Here is a 14,377-nt window from a genome sequence, read left to right on the forward strand (position 1 = left end):
AGGCAGTTTCTGAGCAAGAAATAAATGAGAAACAAAAAGAGACTAAGTGAGATGGACAAGTGAAACAGTTGAAACTGCAGTTGTTCCATGTACACAAAGCTTGAGTGTTGCCTGTATGGTTCATACACAGGCTAACAATACCAATGCATCTGATACACTTCAGAGGGAGGTAATTTGTCCATTTAGGGGACCGCTTTTGGCCCCCTGAGATAAAGGTTATGTGTCTTAAAAAAGGGATACAACTTGACATGATTTTTGCACTTAAACTTGGCTGTAGTCGCTTACTGACAGTTTTTGGATATGTTTTGCTTCAGGTAGTGAAGCACCAATTACATTTTTGGCCGATAACGATATTTTTCTTGCAAAAATAAAAACAATACTGACATTTAAAAGCATTTTAGTACAGTTAAATAGTTACACACACACACACACACACACACACACAGGGATCTAAGGAACTGCATTTCAGTGCAAGAGGCGTAACTACAGTCCATGGTTCAAATCCAGGCTGTATCACATCAGTCCCATAGGGCAGCGCACAACTGGCCCAGTGTCGTGCGTGTAGGCGGTTAACGTGAATAAGAATTTGTTCTTAATTGACTTGCTAAATTAAGGTTACACACACACCAACAAAATAACGTTTTGGTATGCATCTACGCATGTCCCCATTACCAGTAAAACAGTCAAAACCTATTTCTTTCACTTACTGTAATGTTTCGTTGTTCAGTCGTTTCATTCTAAAACTAGGATTTCTATGGAGACGTGTCAAATAAGCTTGTTCACCAATCAGGACCTGAATATGAATGCACGTCACAATTTTACACGTTCATTAATTTACATAGTTATTACACATTGATTAGACTGTCACTCGTATTTCATATGTCACAATGATTTTAGCAATACATATGCTATGATGCTGGTAAAGTTGTCTCATGCACCAACAGTGCTAGCTCATGGACGCAAACAACGTTCTTCCCCAAAAACATAGCAAAACGACCATTAGCTAGCTAACTATACAGCTAGGTGTGATGTAAAAATAACCCTAAATTATAAGACAGTTCTTCTTTGATTAATGGTGGGAGGAACCATCTATGTGAAGCAAGCCACAAGGATTAGCCACAATAGCAGACTTTGCAGTTAGCCTTCAAAATAAAAAAGTATGTCATTGACAGTGATGCAAATGAATACAAATAATCTAATAGATCATGCTAAACGAGGTTGGAACGTTATATATGTTTACGGACATATTCAATCAAACCTTATTATATAAGGTCTGCTGTTCCCACATGCTTCAAGAGGGCCACCATTGTTCCTGTTCCCAAGAAAGCTAAGGTAACTGAGCTAAATGACTAACACTCACTTCCGTCATGATGAGGTGCTTTGAGAGACTAGTCAAGGACGTTATCACCTCCTCCCTACCTGACACCCACTCCAATTTGCTTACCACCCCAAAAGGTCCACAGACGCAATCGCACTGCCCTAACCCATCTGGACAAGAGGAAAACCTATGTAAGAATGCTGTTCATCGACTACAGATCAGCATTTAACACCATAGTACCCTCAAACCTCGTCATTAAGCTCCAGACCCTGGGTCTCGGCCCCGCCATGTGCAACTGGGTCCAAGACTTTGACGGGCCGCCCCCAGGTGGTGAAGGTAGGAAACAACATCTCCACCCCGCTGATCCTCAACACTGGGGCCCCACAAGGGTGCATTCTCAGCCCTCTCCTGTACTCACTGTTCACCCATGACTGCGTGGCCATGCACGCCTCCAACGCAATCATCAAGTTTGCAGATGAGACTACAGTGGTAGGCTTGATTACCAGCAACGACGAGACGGCCTACAGGGAGGAGGTGAGGGCCCTCGGAGTGTGGTGTCAGGAAAATAACCTTACACTCAATGTCAACAAAACATAGGAGATGCTCGTGGACTTCAGGAAACAGCAGCAGGAGCCCCCCCAATCCACATCGACATTACAGTAGTGGAGGGTGGAAAGTTAAGTTCCTCTGCATAAACATCACACACAAACTGAAATGGTAAACCCACACAGACAGCGTGGTGAAGGAGCAGCAGTGCCTCTTCAACCTCCGGGGGCTGAAGAAATTCAGGCTCGTAACCAAAAACAAACTTTTACAGATGCACAATCGAGAGCATCCTGTCGGGCTGTATCACCACCTGGTACGGCGACTGCTCCGCCCACAACCGAAAGGTTCTCCAGAAGGTAGTGAGGTCTGCACAACGCATCACAGGGGGCAAACTACCTGCCCTCCAGGACACCTACACCACCCAATGACACAGGAAGACCAAAAAGATCAAAGGACAACAACCACCCAAGCCACTGCCTGTTCACCCCGCTATCATTCAGAAGGCGAGGTCAGTACAGGTGCATCAAAGCTGGGACCGAGAGACTGAAAAACAGCTTCTATCTCAAGGTCATCAGACTGTTAAACAGCCATCACTAACACCAAGACTGCTGCCAACATACTAACTCAACTCTAGCCACTTTAATAATGGAAAAATTGATGTAATAAATGTATCACTAGTCACATTAAAACAATGCCACTTTATATAATGTTTACATACCCTACATTACTCAATTCATATGGGCAGAACAAGTATTTGATACACTGCCAATTTTCCTACTTACAAAGCATGTAGAGGTCTGTAATTTGTATCATAGGTACACTTCAACTGTGAGAGACAGAATCTAAAACAAAAATCCAGAAAATCACATTGTATGACTTAAGTAATTAATTTGCATTTTATTGCATGACATAAGTATTTGATACATGAGAAAAGCAGAACTTAATATTTGGTACAGAAACCTGTGTTTGCAATAACAAAGATCACACGTTTCCTGTAGTTCTTGACCAGGTTTGCACACACTGCAGCAGGGATTTTGGCCCACTCCTGCATACAGAACTTCTCCAGATCCTTCAATTTTCGGGGCTGTCGCTGGGCAATACGGACTTTCAGCTCCCTCCAAAGAGTTTTTTATTGGGTTCAGGTCTGGAGACTGGCTAGGCCACTGCAGGACCTTGAGATGCTTCTTACGGAGCCACTCCTTAGTTGTCCTGGCTGTGTGTTTCGAGCCGTTGTCATGCTGAAAGACCCAGCCATGACCCATCTTCAATGCTCTTACTGAGGGAAGGAGGTTGTTGGCCAAGATCTTGCGATACATGGCCCCATCCATCCTCCCCTCAATACGGTGCAGTCTTCTTCTCCCCTTTGCAGAAAAGCATCCCCAAAGAATGATGTTTCCACCTCCATGGTTCACGGTTGGGATGGTGTTCTTGGGGTTGTACTCATCCTTCTTCTTCCTCCAAACACAGCGAGTGGAGTTTAGACTAAAAAGCTATATTTTTCTCTCATCAGAACACATGACCTTCTCCCATTCCTCCTCTGGATCATCCAGATGGTCATTGGCAAACTTCAGATGGGCCTGGACATGCATTGGCTTGAGCAGGGGGACCTTGCGTGCGCTGCAGGATTTTAATCCATGACGGTGTAGTGTGTTACGAATGGTTTTCTTTGAGACGGTGGTCCCAGCTCTCTTCAGGTCATTGACCAGGTCCTGCCGTGTAGTTCTGGGCTGATCCCTCACCTTCCTCATGATCATTGATGCCCCACGAGGTGAGATCTTGCATGGAGCCCCAGACCGAAGGTGATTGACCGTCATCTTGAACTTCTTCCATTTTCTAATAATTGCGCGCACAGTTGTTGCCTTCTCACCAAGCTGCTTGCCTATTGTCCTGTAACCCATCCCAGCCTTGTGCAGGTCTACAATTTTATCCCTGATGTCCTTACACAGTTCTCTGGTCTTGGCCATTGTGGAGAGGTTGGAGTCTGTTTGATTGAGTGTGTGGACAGGTGTCTTTTATACAGGTAATGAGTGGAGAATAGGAGGGCTTCTTAAAGAAAAACTAACAGGTCTGTGAGAGCCGGAATTCTTACTGGTTGGTAGGTGATCAAATATTTATGTCATGCAATAAAATGCAAATTAATTACTTAAAAATCAGAGATTTTCTGGATTTTTGTTTTCATTTCCGTCTCTCACAGTTGAAGTGTACCTTTGACAAAAATTACAGTGCTCTACATGCTTTGTAAGTAGGAAAACCTGCAAAATCGGCAGTATATCAAATACTTGTTCTCCCCACTATATATAGTGTACTCTATACCATCTACTGCATCTTGCCTATGCCGCTCGGCCATCACTCATTCATATATTTTATGTACATATTCTTATTCATTCCTTTTCACTTGTGTGTATAAGGTAGTTGTTGTGAAATTGTTAGGTTAGATTACTTGTTAGATATTACTGCATGGACGGAACTGGAAGCACAAGCATTTCGCTACACTCGCATTAACATCTGCTAACAATGTATGTGACAAATAAAATTTGATTTAGATTTTTTTTATCAACAAAAGACATTGTTAATTTGACAAAAATCTCTTGAAATCATACTGGATGTATTATACTTTAGAATTGCATTGGGGGCATACTTATTTCACTGTACAGCCTTACCTATGGCTTGTGGATCAATGACATGGGGCATCAGTCTACTCATTGACACCCAGAGAACATTAGCATCGTAGCTCGTATTGCAGGACTCAGACAACTGAATTGAGCCACTTTTGTTGTCAACCTGCGAGTATTAAACACTATTCCATAGGAAAAAAATACTCTGGATGTTTTGGAGTCTGATAAGTCTGAGGACGTTGGGGAAAAAAATATTGGTATTGAGTAGACCGTTAGCCCATTTCATTGATCCCCAATCCTTAGGTAAAGTTGTACAGTGCAATATGAATGTCAATACGCTGACTGGGGAGGTGATTTCACAGTCAGTCCCACGATAAGAGCTACAACGCCAATATTAGCGTAAACTCTTCACAGTTGTGTTCTGTGGGTGTCACCGAGTAGACTGATGCCCCATTTCATTGCTTCACATTCCAACCTTGTCCCGGGGTCCCGAGGACAGAGTTTGGGAAACCCTGCCCTTGCACTTGTGGAGATCTGAGAGGATTTGACAGGTATAAGCAATATGGAGAAACTTCCACCTAACCTGAGTGGGCAGGGTGGCACTATTACCATTACCACTATTGCTTACACCTGTCAAATCCTCTCAGATCTCCACAAGCGCATATGGCGTATGGTTTACAAGCCCATTTGGGATTGGGTCTTTCTGGCAAGGATTTTACAATAGTGGAAATACACTCCAGCCATGATTAAAAACAACCCTAACCCATAACAGGGAACGTGCAAGTGCACACTTTTGGAAAAGGCTGGGGAAATCGGGATGTAGCCTAATATTACAAAAATATACTACACATACAGCACATACTAAAATTGACACCCTTGAAAGAGATTAGCAAAAATGTATAATTAAAATACTGAGCTATAGTGCATGCTCAAATGTTGGGAAGTTATATTTTATGCTCCACTGAACAAAAATATTTAAAAAAGGAAACATGCAACAAATTCAATGACTTTACACACACAGTCACAGATACCTTAGGAAAATAAAAATGACATCCAGAAAACCAGTCAGTATCTGGAAACCACCATCTGCCTCATACAGTGCGACATTGCCTTCAATATTTCCTTGATCAGGCTGTTGATTGGGGCCTGTGGAATGTTGTCCCACTCTTCAATGGCTGTGCAAAGTTTCTGGATATTGGTGGGAACTGGAACACGCTGTTGTACACGGCGATCTAGATCATCCCAAACATGGTCAATGGGTAACATGTCTGGTGAGTATGCAGGCCATGCAATTGGGTACAGATCCTTGTGCCGTGCATTATCATGCTGAAACATGATGTGGAAGTGTATGAATGCCACAACAATGGGCCTCAGGATCTCATCACGGTATTGCTGTGCATTCAAATTGCCAACGATAAAATGCATTTATGTTAGTTGTCCATACCATAACCCCACGGTTCAGTCTTCACAACAGCAAACCACTCACCCACACACACCGTCTGCAATCTTCCCAGTACAGTTGAAACCGGGATTCATCTGTGAAGAGCACACTTCTCCAGTGTTTCTGACAGTTTGTGCATAAGTTCTTTGGTTGTGCAAACACAGTTTCAGCTGTCCAGGTGGCTGGTATCAGATGATCCCGCAGGGGAAGAAGCCGGATATGGAGGTCCTGGGCTGGCGAGGTTACACGTGGTCTGCAGTTGCGAGGCCAGTTGACATAAAACGACATTAACATTCAATTTTCAGGCAATTTCTCCACCAACAGCTCTGGTGGACATTCCTGATGTTGGCACGCCAATTGCACACCTCTTCAAAACTTGACATTTGTGACAAAACTGCACATTTTAGAGAGGCCTTCACTGTCCCCAACACAAGGTGCACCCATGTAATGATCATCCAGTTTAAATCCGCTTCTTGATAATCCAGCCACCTAACAGTTGTGGCATATTTTGGCAAAGGAAAAATGCTCATTAACAGCAATGTAAACAATTTGTGCACAAAGTTAGAGAATTCAACTTTTGTGTATGTTTTTAATCTACACCAAAACCACCACTGGTGTGTGTGTGTGGCCAAAGAGCTCTAAAGCCTTCTCTAACCTGATTGCACTCCATTGCTTGTTTTTTTGTCATTTGAGTCAAACAAACATTGAATAACTTTCATTTAAGCATAAATTAAAGCTATTCAAAGTTGGTTTAGAAAGACTCAAATGACACACAAAAAAGGAGCTCAATCAGGTTTGTAACTGAATGCAACATTTTTGGGTAGGAGTAAGAGTTAAGAAACTGTGTGTATATCATTAATTACAATGACCATTGAACAGTAAATCCTGTAAACAATGGCTTTTAAACAAATGATTTTAGTCATTATAGAATGAGCCTTCAAAATTAAGCCTATCAGTGGTTTAGAATGAAATACTGCCATTAACAAGAATCTCACGAACCAGCACTCCAAGAGGACTCCAAGACTAACGAACAGAGTCATGTGTATGGCCTGCGTTCAACATCAACTCAACAAAAGATGAGCAGAGAGACTGTGCTCTTATTGTATGGGTAACGTGTGAGGAGTCAGAATCGTAGGTCTGACTCATCATTCAATTCCATTTGCGATGGAACTTAGGATCATAAATAACAAGCCACTTCGGCAACTCAAGGCTGAGTGACAGTGTTACTCTTGATTTACATATCTACTTTTATATTTCAAGGTTGCTGAAGACATTTGTCAACAATGTATTATGTATGTATGTATGTAACCGTTCAAAAGTTCAGTCAATTAAATTCCTTTGTTTTTTGTCCATTAAAATAAATTGGTCAGAAATATAGTGTAGACATTGTTAATGTTGTAAATCACTATTGTAGCTGGAAACGGCTGATTTATGGAATATCTACATAGGCGTACAGAGGCCCATTATCAGCAAACATCACTCCTGTGTTCCAATGGCACATTGTGTTAGCTAATCCAAGTTGATCATTATAAAAAACAAATTGATCATTAGAAAATCCTTTTGCAAATGTTAGCACAGCTGAAAACTGTTTGATTAAAGAAGCAATGAAACTGACCTAGAAGGCCAGCATCCTGGAGTCACCTCTTCACTGTTTACGTTGAGACTGGTGTTTTGCAGGTACTATTTAATGAAACTGCCAGTTGATGACTTGTGAGGAGTCGGTTTCTCAAACTAGACACTAATGTACTTCTCTTGCTCAGTTGCGCACCGGGGCCTCCCACTCCTCTTTCTATTTTGGTTAGGGCCAGTTTGCACTGTTCTGTGAAGGGAGTAATACACAGCGTTGTAAGAGAACTTCAGTTTCTTGGCAATTTCTCACAGCCTCTAATCGAACCCACAAATGCTGATGCTCCAGATACTCAACTAGTCTAAAGAAAGCCAGTTTTATTTCTTCTTTAATCAGCACTAATCAACCGTTTTCATCTGTGCTAACATCATTTCAAAAGGGTTTTCTAATTACCAATTAGCCTTTTAAAATGGTTAACTTGGATTAGCTAACAGAACATGCCATTGGAACACAAGTGATGGTTGCTGATAATGGCCCTCTGTACGCCTATGTAGATATTCGTTTTTTTTTTTTTTTTTCCAGCTACAAGTTAACAATACTGCTACAACATTAACAATGGCTACACTGTATTTCTGATCAATTTGATGTAATTTTAAATGTACAAAAAAAAGTGTTTTTCTTTCAAAAACAAGGACATTTCTAAGTGACCCCAAACTTTTAAACAGTAGTGCATGTACACGTAGACAAGCATGCAAGTCAAAAAGATACAAACCTGTTTGTCCTTCTTTTGTATTTTCATATTTCTCTTCACCTTCACTGCATCTATGACAAAGAAATAAATATCTTTATTGAAGTAAGATTTTTTTTTATATATTTTTTTTTAAAATACAACTAACCTCAGTAGGACCTGGTCAAATTATTTGCAAGGGCAGAAAGAGTTCATAGTTCAAAAATAAAAAACAGGAGATAATTGGTAAGTAACCTTTCTCCATTGATAGAATTGTTACAATAAACCAAGGCTCTTTTACTACACATTCCATCTAGGCCTACATAATTGGGCACCATGAGCAATTCCAATGTAGCTACGGCACTTATGATTGTCAGGTGACAACTAGTCTCAGCTATATGTGAAATTAATAAAAATGTGCCACTAAAAGTTAGACATTTGCAAGTTACCTTGAAAGTGATGAGCCAAACTAGCCTACTCCTTCCTGTGTCTACTGGATACAGACTAAACTCACCCCCGAATGCACCATTGTTTAGCCAACAAAATCAGACACAAAGGTGTTCTTTCATAGCAAACGTCATTTGAAACACATTGTGTGTTTACAAACGAACCTCAAGTGGTTTTGGATTTGTATGTGTGACATGTAGTCGTTTATGTTTATTTTGTAGGGTATCATTTGTGCTACCTGCGGGAGCCGACCTACCTGCGGGAACGTGTCTTAGTTTCATGGCAAAGACTTGAGCTGGCTATCACGAAGTAGCTAGTAGACTGTAGAACTTAACTGCTACAAGTTGCCTGGCAAATTGAAGTTCCTAGCTAACTTATGTGATTAAGAAAGTGTTATCAATTCATCTACCAAAAACAACACTAATCGTTACGTCGGCGGCGCCGTGTCCTATTTATATTAGCAAGGTATCGAGCTAGCCAGCCTGCTAACTAATGTCACTGCAATGATGTTATATATTCCAGTCCTTACACGTGTCAACACCCCCTTAAAATCCTCGCAGAGACATCGCCGCTACCCCTCAATATGACTTCACCTACCTGGGCAACACTCACCGGTCAGAGCATCAGTTGCCGAACACTGCGCTTTCTCCCTGCATTTATTTCCAAGGACACAAAAACGCCATGACAGTTTAGAAAAATGCATTAAAAAAAATTAGACGGGGTGTGAGATGGGGAGGGGGCCTCCATGCAATTTCTTAATCCTCATAAAGCAGATGAGTTCATTCATGAGGGATGCACAAGTTTGAGACTCACCAACCACCGCACCACAACACAGGACCCTGCAATACAACACAGATTAAAAACAGTTAAAATACCTACTTACCTAAAATGGCTACTGCAGCAGCCAAAATACAAACAGCTATTATTTGGTGAAGTTTAGCGCTGGCCGCCTGCTACAACAGCCAAAATAATTGGACCCGTAACATTCTATTTTTCATTGGCTGCACCATAGTGCAGCTGGGTCGATGGATATTTCCATTGGTCCTCCAGCTGTCAAACAAGGAGTGCCGTTCTAAGTTTGTCTGAGAGCTACATATTGCAAACACATTGGGCACATTTAGTTATCGTTGATGTGAACCTTCTTGTGATTGGTTGTATTCTACTACTTTGCTTACCCTAAAACCGCTCGAAAATGAGAGTCCCTCGGTTTTGCTCTTTGGCCGTGTAGTTTAACACGCATTTGTTTTATTCCTGGTCTCAATTCTGTAAAGATTTGTGGTTTTATATTTCTTCTTCCTTGTGTAACAGTATAGCTTCCAGCCCTCTCCTCTTTTCCCCTACCTGGGCTCGAACCGGGACCCTTTTGCACACATAGACAGCGTTGCACATCGCGCCACAAAAGCCGCGGGGAACAACTACTTCAAGGTCTCAGAGCGAGTGACGTCACACATTGAAACGCTATTAGCGCGCACCCCGCAAATTTTCTAGCCATTTCACATCGGTTACACTTGCATCTTCCAATCATGATGGCTTTTATGTGGAAGCCCATTCCTGCCACACAATAAATACATTAAAATCAGTACTATCTAAAAATGTTGAGATATGTTGGTCACAATTTCAAGATAGTATCTTGACATTTTTTAGATAGTATTGTATACAATTTGAGACACTATCTTGAAATCCTGACTATTGTATCTCTACATTTTTTAGATAGTAGGTCAAAAATGTGAGATACTAATCCCCCAAAAAATTGAGATACGTTAGTCAAAATTTCAACATATCTTATAAATTTTGACTAACGTATTTCGAAATTATTTACATACTATTACTACATTTAGAAATACAGTGGTTCCTCAATTCAAAATGTTAAGGTTATGCCAAGGCACTGGTAGAGCAGTGGCGATTTTAAAATGTAAAACTCCCAACACAAAACAACACAAAACAATTCATTAACTTGGGGCGGCAGGGTAGCCTAGTGGTTAGAGTTCAACCCCCCAAGCTGACAAGGTACAAATCTGTTGTTCTGCCCCTGAACAGGCAGTTGTTCCTAGGCTGTCATTGAAAATTAGAATTTGTTCTTAACTGACTTGCCTGGTTAAATAAAGGTAAAATAAAAATTGCACTATAACAGTGCCCACAAACTGTTAGGGCTGACATAAAGCTGTCCCAACATCAGAGCTTTGCCTTCTTTTCAGCGTGGAGTGAATCCTTACCACTGCTACACCTGGCTATCAGCGGAGCCTTGTCTTGCAGCAAAACAGTTAATTCAGCCTCAATTTCAATTTCTGCTGATACGGCTGACTTGCTTAAACAAATGTAGTTTCTACTGACAATTGAGATATACAAACTATGGCATAATTGGACGATTAGCGGATGGATAAGAGGCCATCCAAAAATTTGATTGAAACATTAATGAGGGAGCTAGGATGGAAGTAGGCAATATAGCTATTTGTTCAGCACTTTTGAAATGGACAGCAACAGAATTCAGACCATGGGCCATTATTACAGTATTCTCCCTGTACACCAAGTCATAACTGTAGGATAAATAAAGGGAGCATATAGGCAGACAATGAAAGCTCTTACAATATTCAATGATTACTTTTCTCTAAAACAGGCTATAGGCTACATGGGCACCACCAACTTCTAACAGCTTACTACACAATGTACACTTAGTATTACTTTCTTAGGTACAGTATACAGTACATTTGAAAGTAGTCAGACCCCTTGTCTTTTCCCACATTTTGTTACGTTACAGCCTAATTCTAAAATGGAATAAATTATTTTTTTACCTCATCAATCTACACACAATATCCCATAATGACAAAGTGAAAACAGGTTTTTAGACATTTCTGCAAATCTATTAAACTATGGCATAATTGGACGATTAGCGGATGGATAAGAGGCCATCCAAAAATTTGATTGAAACATTAATGAGGGAGCTAGGATGGAAGTAGGCAATATAGCTATTTGTTCAGCACTTTTGAAATGGACAGCAACAGAATTCAGACCATGGGCCATTATTACAGTATTCTCCCTGTACACCAAGTCATAACTGTAGGATAAATAAAGGGAGCATATAGGCAGACAATGAAAGCTCTTACAATATTCAATGATTACTTTTCTCTAAAACAGGCTATAGGCTACATGGGCACCACCAACTTCTAACAGCTTACTACACAATGTACACTTAGTATTACTTTCTTAGGTACAGTATACAGTACATTTGAAAGTAGTCAGACCCCTTGTCTTTTCCCACATTTTGTTACGTTACAGCCTAATTCTAAAATGGAATAAAAAATTTTTTTACCTCATCAATCTACACACAATATCCCATAATGACAAAGTGAAAACAGGTTTTTAGACATTTCTGCAAATCTGTTAAACATAAAAAAAACAGAAATACCTTATTAAATATGTATTCAAACCCTTTGCTATGATACTCGAAATTGAGATCAGATGTATCCTGCATCCATTGATCATCCTTGAGATGTTTCTACAACTTGATTGGAGTCCATCTGTGGTAAATTCAATTGATTGGACATGATTCAGAAATGCACACACCTGTCTATATAAGGTCCCACAGTTGGCAGTGCATGTCAGAGCAAAAACCAAGCCATGAGGTTGAAGGAATTGTCCATACAGTTCCGAGACAGGATTGTGTCGAGGCACAGATCTGGGGAAGGCTACCAAAACATTTCTGCATTAATTGACACCAAGAACACAGTGGCCTCCATCATTTTTAAAGGAAGAAGTTTGGAACCACCAAGACTCTTCCTAGAGCTGGCCACCAGGCCAAACTTAGCATTTGGGGAAGAAGGGCCTTGTTTAGGGAGGTGACCAATATCCCAATGGTCACTCTGACAGAGCTCCAGTTCCTCTGTTGAGATGGGAACCATCTCTGCAGCACACCACCAATCAGGCCTTTATGGTGGAGTGACCAGACAGAAGCCATTCCTCAGTTAAAGGCACATGACAGCCAGTTTGGAGTTTGCCAAAAGCCACCTAAAGGACTCTCAGACCATGAGAAACAAGATTCTCTGGTCTGATGAAACTAAATCAAATTTGATTTGTCACATGCGCTGAATACAACAGGTGTAGACCTTACAGTGAAATTCTTAATTACAAGCCCTTAACAATGCAGTTTTAAGAAAATACCTAAATAAAATGTTAAAAAGAGAAAAGAATGACATGGGTAGGCAGACCGTTCCATAAAAATGGAGCTCTATAGGAGAAAGCCCTGCCTCCAGCTGTTTGCTTAGAAATTCTAGGGACAATTAGGAGGCCTGCGTCTTGTGACCGTAGCGTACGTGTAGGTATGTACGGCAGGACCAAATCAGAGAGATAGGTAGGAGCAAGCCCATGTAATGCTTTGTAGGTTAGCAGTAAAACCTTGAAATCAGCCCTTGCTTTGACAGGAAGCCAGTGTAGAGAGGCTAGCACTGGGGTAATATGATCATATTTTTTGATTCTAGTCAGGATTCTAGCAGCTGTATTTAGCACCAACTGAAGTTTATTTAGTGCTTTATCCGGGTAGCCGGAAAGTAGAGCATTGCAGTAGTCTAACCTAGAAGTGACAAAAGAATGGATTAATTTTTCTGCATCATTTTTGGACAGAAAGTTTCAGATTTTTGCAATGTTACGTAGATGGAAAAAAGCTGTCCTTGAAATGGTCTTGATATGTTCTTCAAAAGAGAGATCAGGGTCCAGAGTAACGCCGAGGTCCTTCACAGTTTTATTTGAGACGACTGTATAACCATTAAGATTAATTGTCAGATTCAACAGAAGATCTCTTTGTTTCTTGGGACCTAGAACAAGCATCTCTGTTTTGTCCGAGTTTAAAAGTAGAAAGTTTGCAGCCATCCACTTCCTTATGTCTGAAACACATGCTTCTAGCAAGGGCAATTTTGGGGCTTCACCATGTTTCATTGAAATGTACAGTTGTGTGTAATCCGCATAGCAGTGAAAGTTAACATGTTTTCGAATAACATCCCCAAGGGGTAAAATATATAGTGAAAACAATAGTGGTCCTAAAACGGAACCTTGAGGAACACCGAAATTTACAGTTCATTTGTCAGAGGACAAACCATTCACAGAGACAAACTGATATCTTTCCGACAGATAAGATCTAAACCAGGCCAGAACTTGTCCGTGTAGACCAATTTGGGTTTCCAATCTCTCCAAAAGAATGTGGTGATCGATGGTATCAAAAGCAGCACTAAGGTCTAGGAGCACGAGGACAGATGCAGAGCCTCGGTCCGTTGCCATTAAAATGTCATTTACCACCTTCACAAGTGCCGACTCAGTGCTATGATGGGGTCTAAAACCAGACTGAAGCATTTTGTATACATTGTTTGTCTTCAGGAAGGCAGTAAGTTGCTGCGCAACAGCCTTTTCTAAAATGTTTGAGAGGAATGGAAGATTCGATATAGGCCGATAGTATTTTATATTTTCTGGATCAAGGTTTGGCTTTTTCAAGAGAGGCTTTATTACTGCCACTTTTATTGAGTTTGGTACACATCCGGTGGATAGAGAGCCGTTTATTATGTTCAACATAGGAGGGTCAAGCACAGGAAGCAGCTCTTTCAGTAGTTTAGTTGGAATAGGGTCCAGTATGCAGCTTGAAGGTTTAGAGGCCATGATTATTTTCATCATTGTGTCAAGAGATATATTACTAAAACACTTGAGCGTCTCTCTTGATCCTAGGTACTGGGAGAGT

At 40.9% G+C, this 14,377-nt stretch overlaps 1 protein-coding gene across 21 annotated transcripts in view; it reads right to left on the reverse strand.

Moving 5' to 3' along the window:
* Positions 1 to 10,084, reverse strand: part of LOC109890761 (chromodomain-helicase-DNA-binding protein 6) — a 94,962-nt gene extending 84,878 nt beyond the window's left edge. For 3 of the 21 annotated variants that reach the window (XM_031824664.1, XM_031824683.1, XM_031824666.1), the window contains exons 1-3: positions 9,837 to 10,083; positions 9,259 to 9,500; positions 8,260 to 8,309 (exon numbers count right to left, since the gene is read on the reverse strand). In XM_031824664.1, coding sequence (XP_031680524.1) covers positions 8,260 to 8,309; positions 9,259 to 9,364 — 156 coding nt within the window. In that variant the 5' untranslated portion in view covers positions 9,365 to 9,500; positions 9,837 to 10,083. Of the gene's footprint in view, positions 1 to 7,535; positions 7,740 to 8,259; positions 8,310 to 9,258; positions 9,522 to 9,544; positions 9,705 to 9,836 lie in introns of those variants that run through there. The other 18 variants (XR_004209973.1, XR_004209974.1, XM_031824681.1 and 15 more) reach the window with 16 other exon arrangements.
* Positions 10,085 to 14,377: the final 4,293 nt, after the last annotated feature.

The sequence above is a fragment of the Oncorhynchus kisutch genome, linkage group LG5, assembly GCF_002021735.2.
Source record: "Oncorhynchus kisutch isolate 150728-3 linkage group LG5, Okis_V2, whole genome shotgun sequence".
Classification (NCBI taxonomy): Eukaryota; Metazoa; Chordata; class Actinopteri; order Salmoniformes; family Salmonidae; genus Oncorhynchus; species Oncorhynchus kisutch.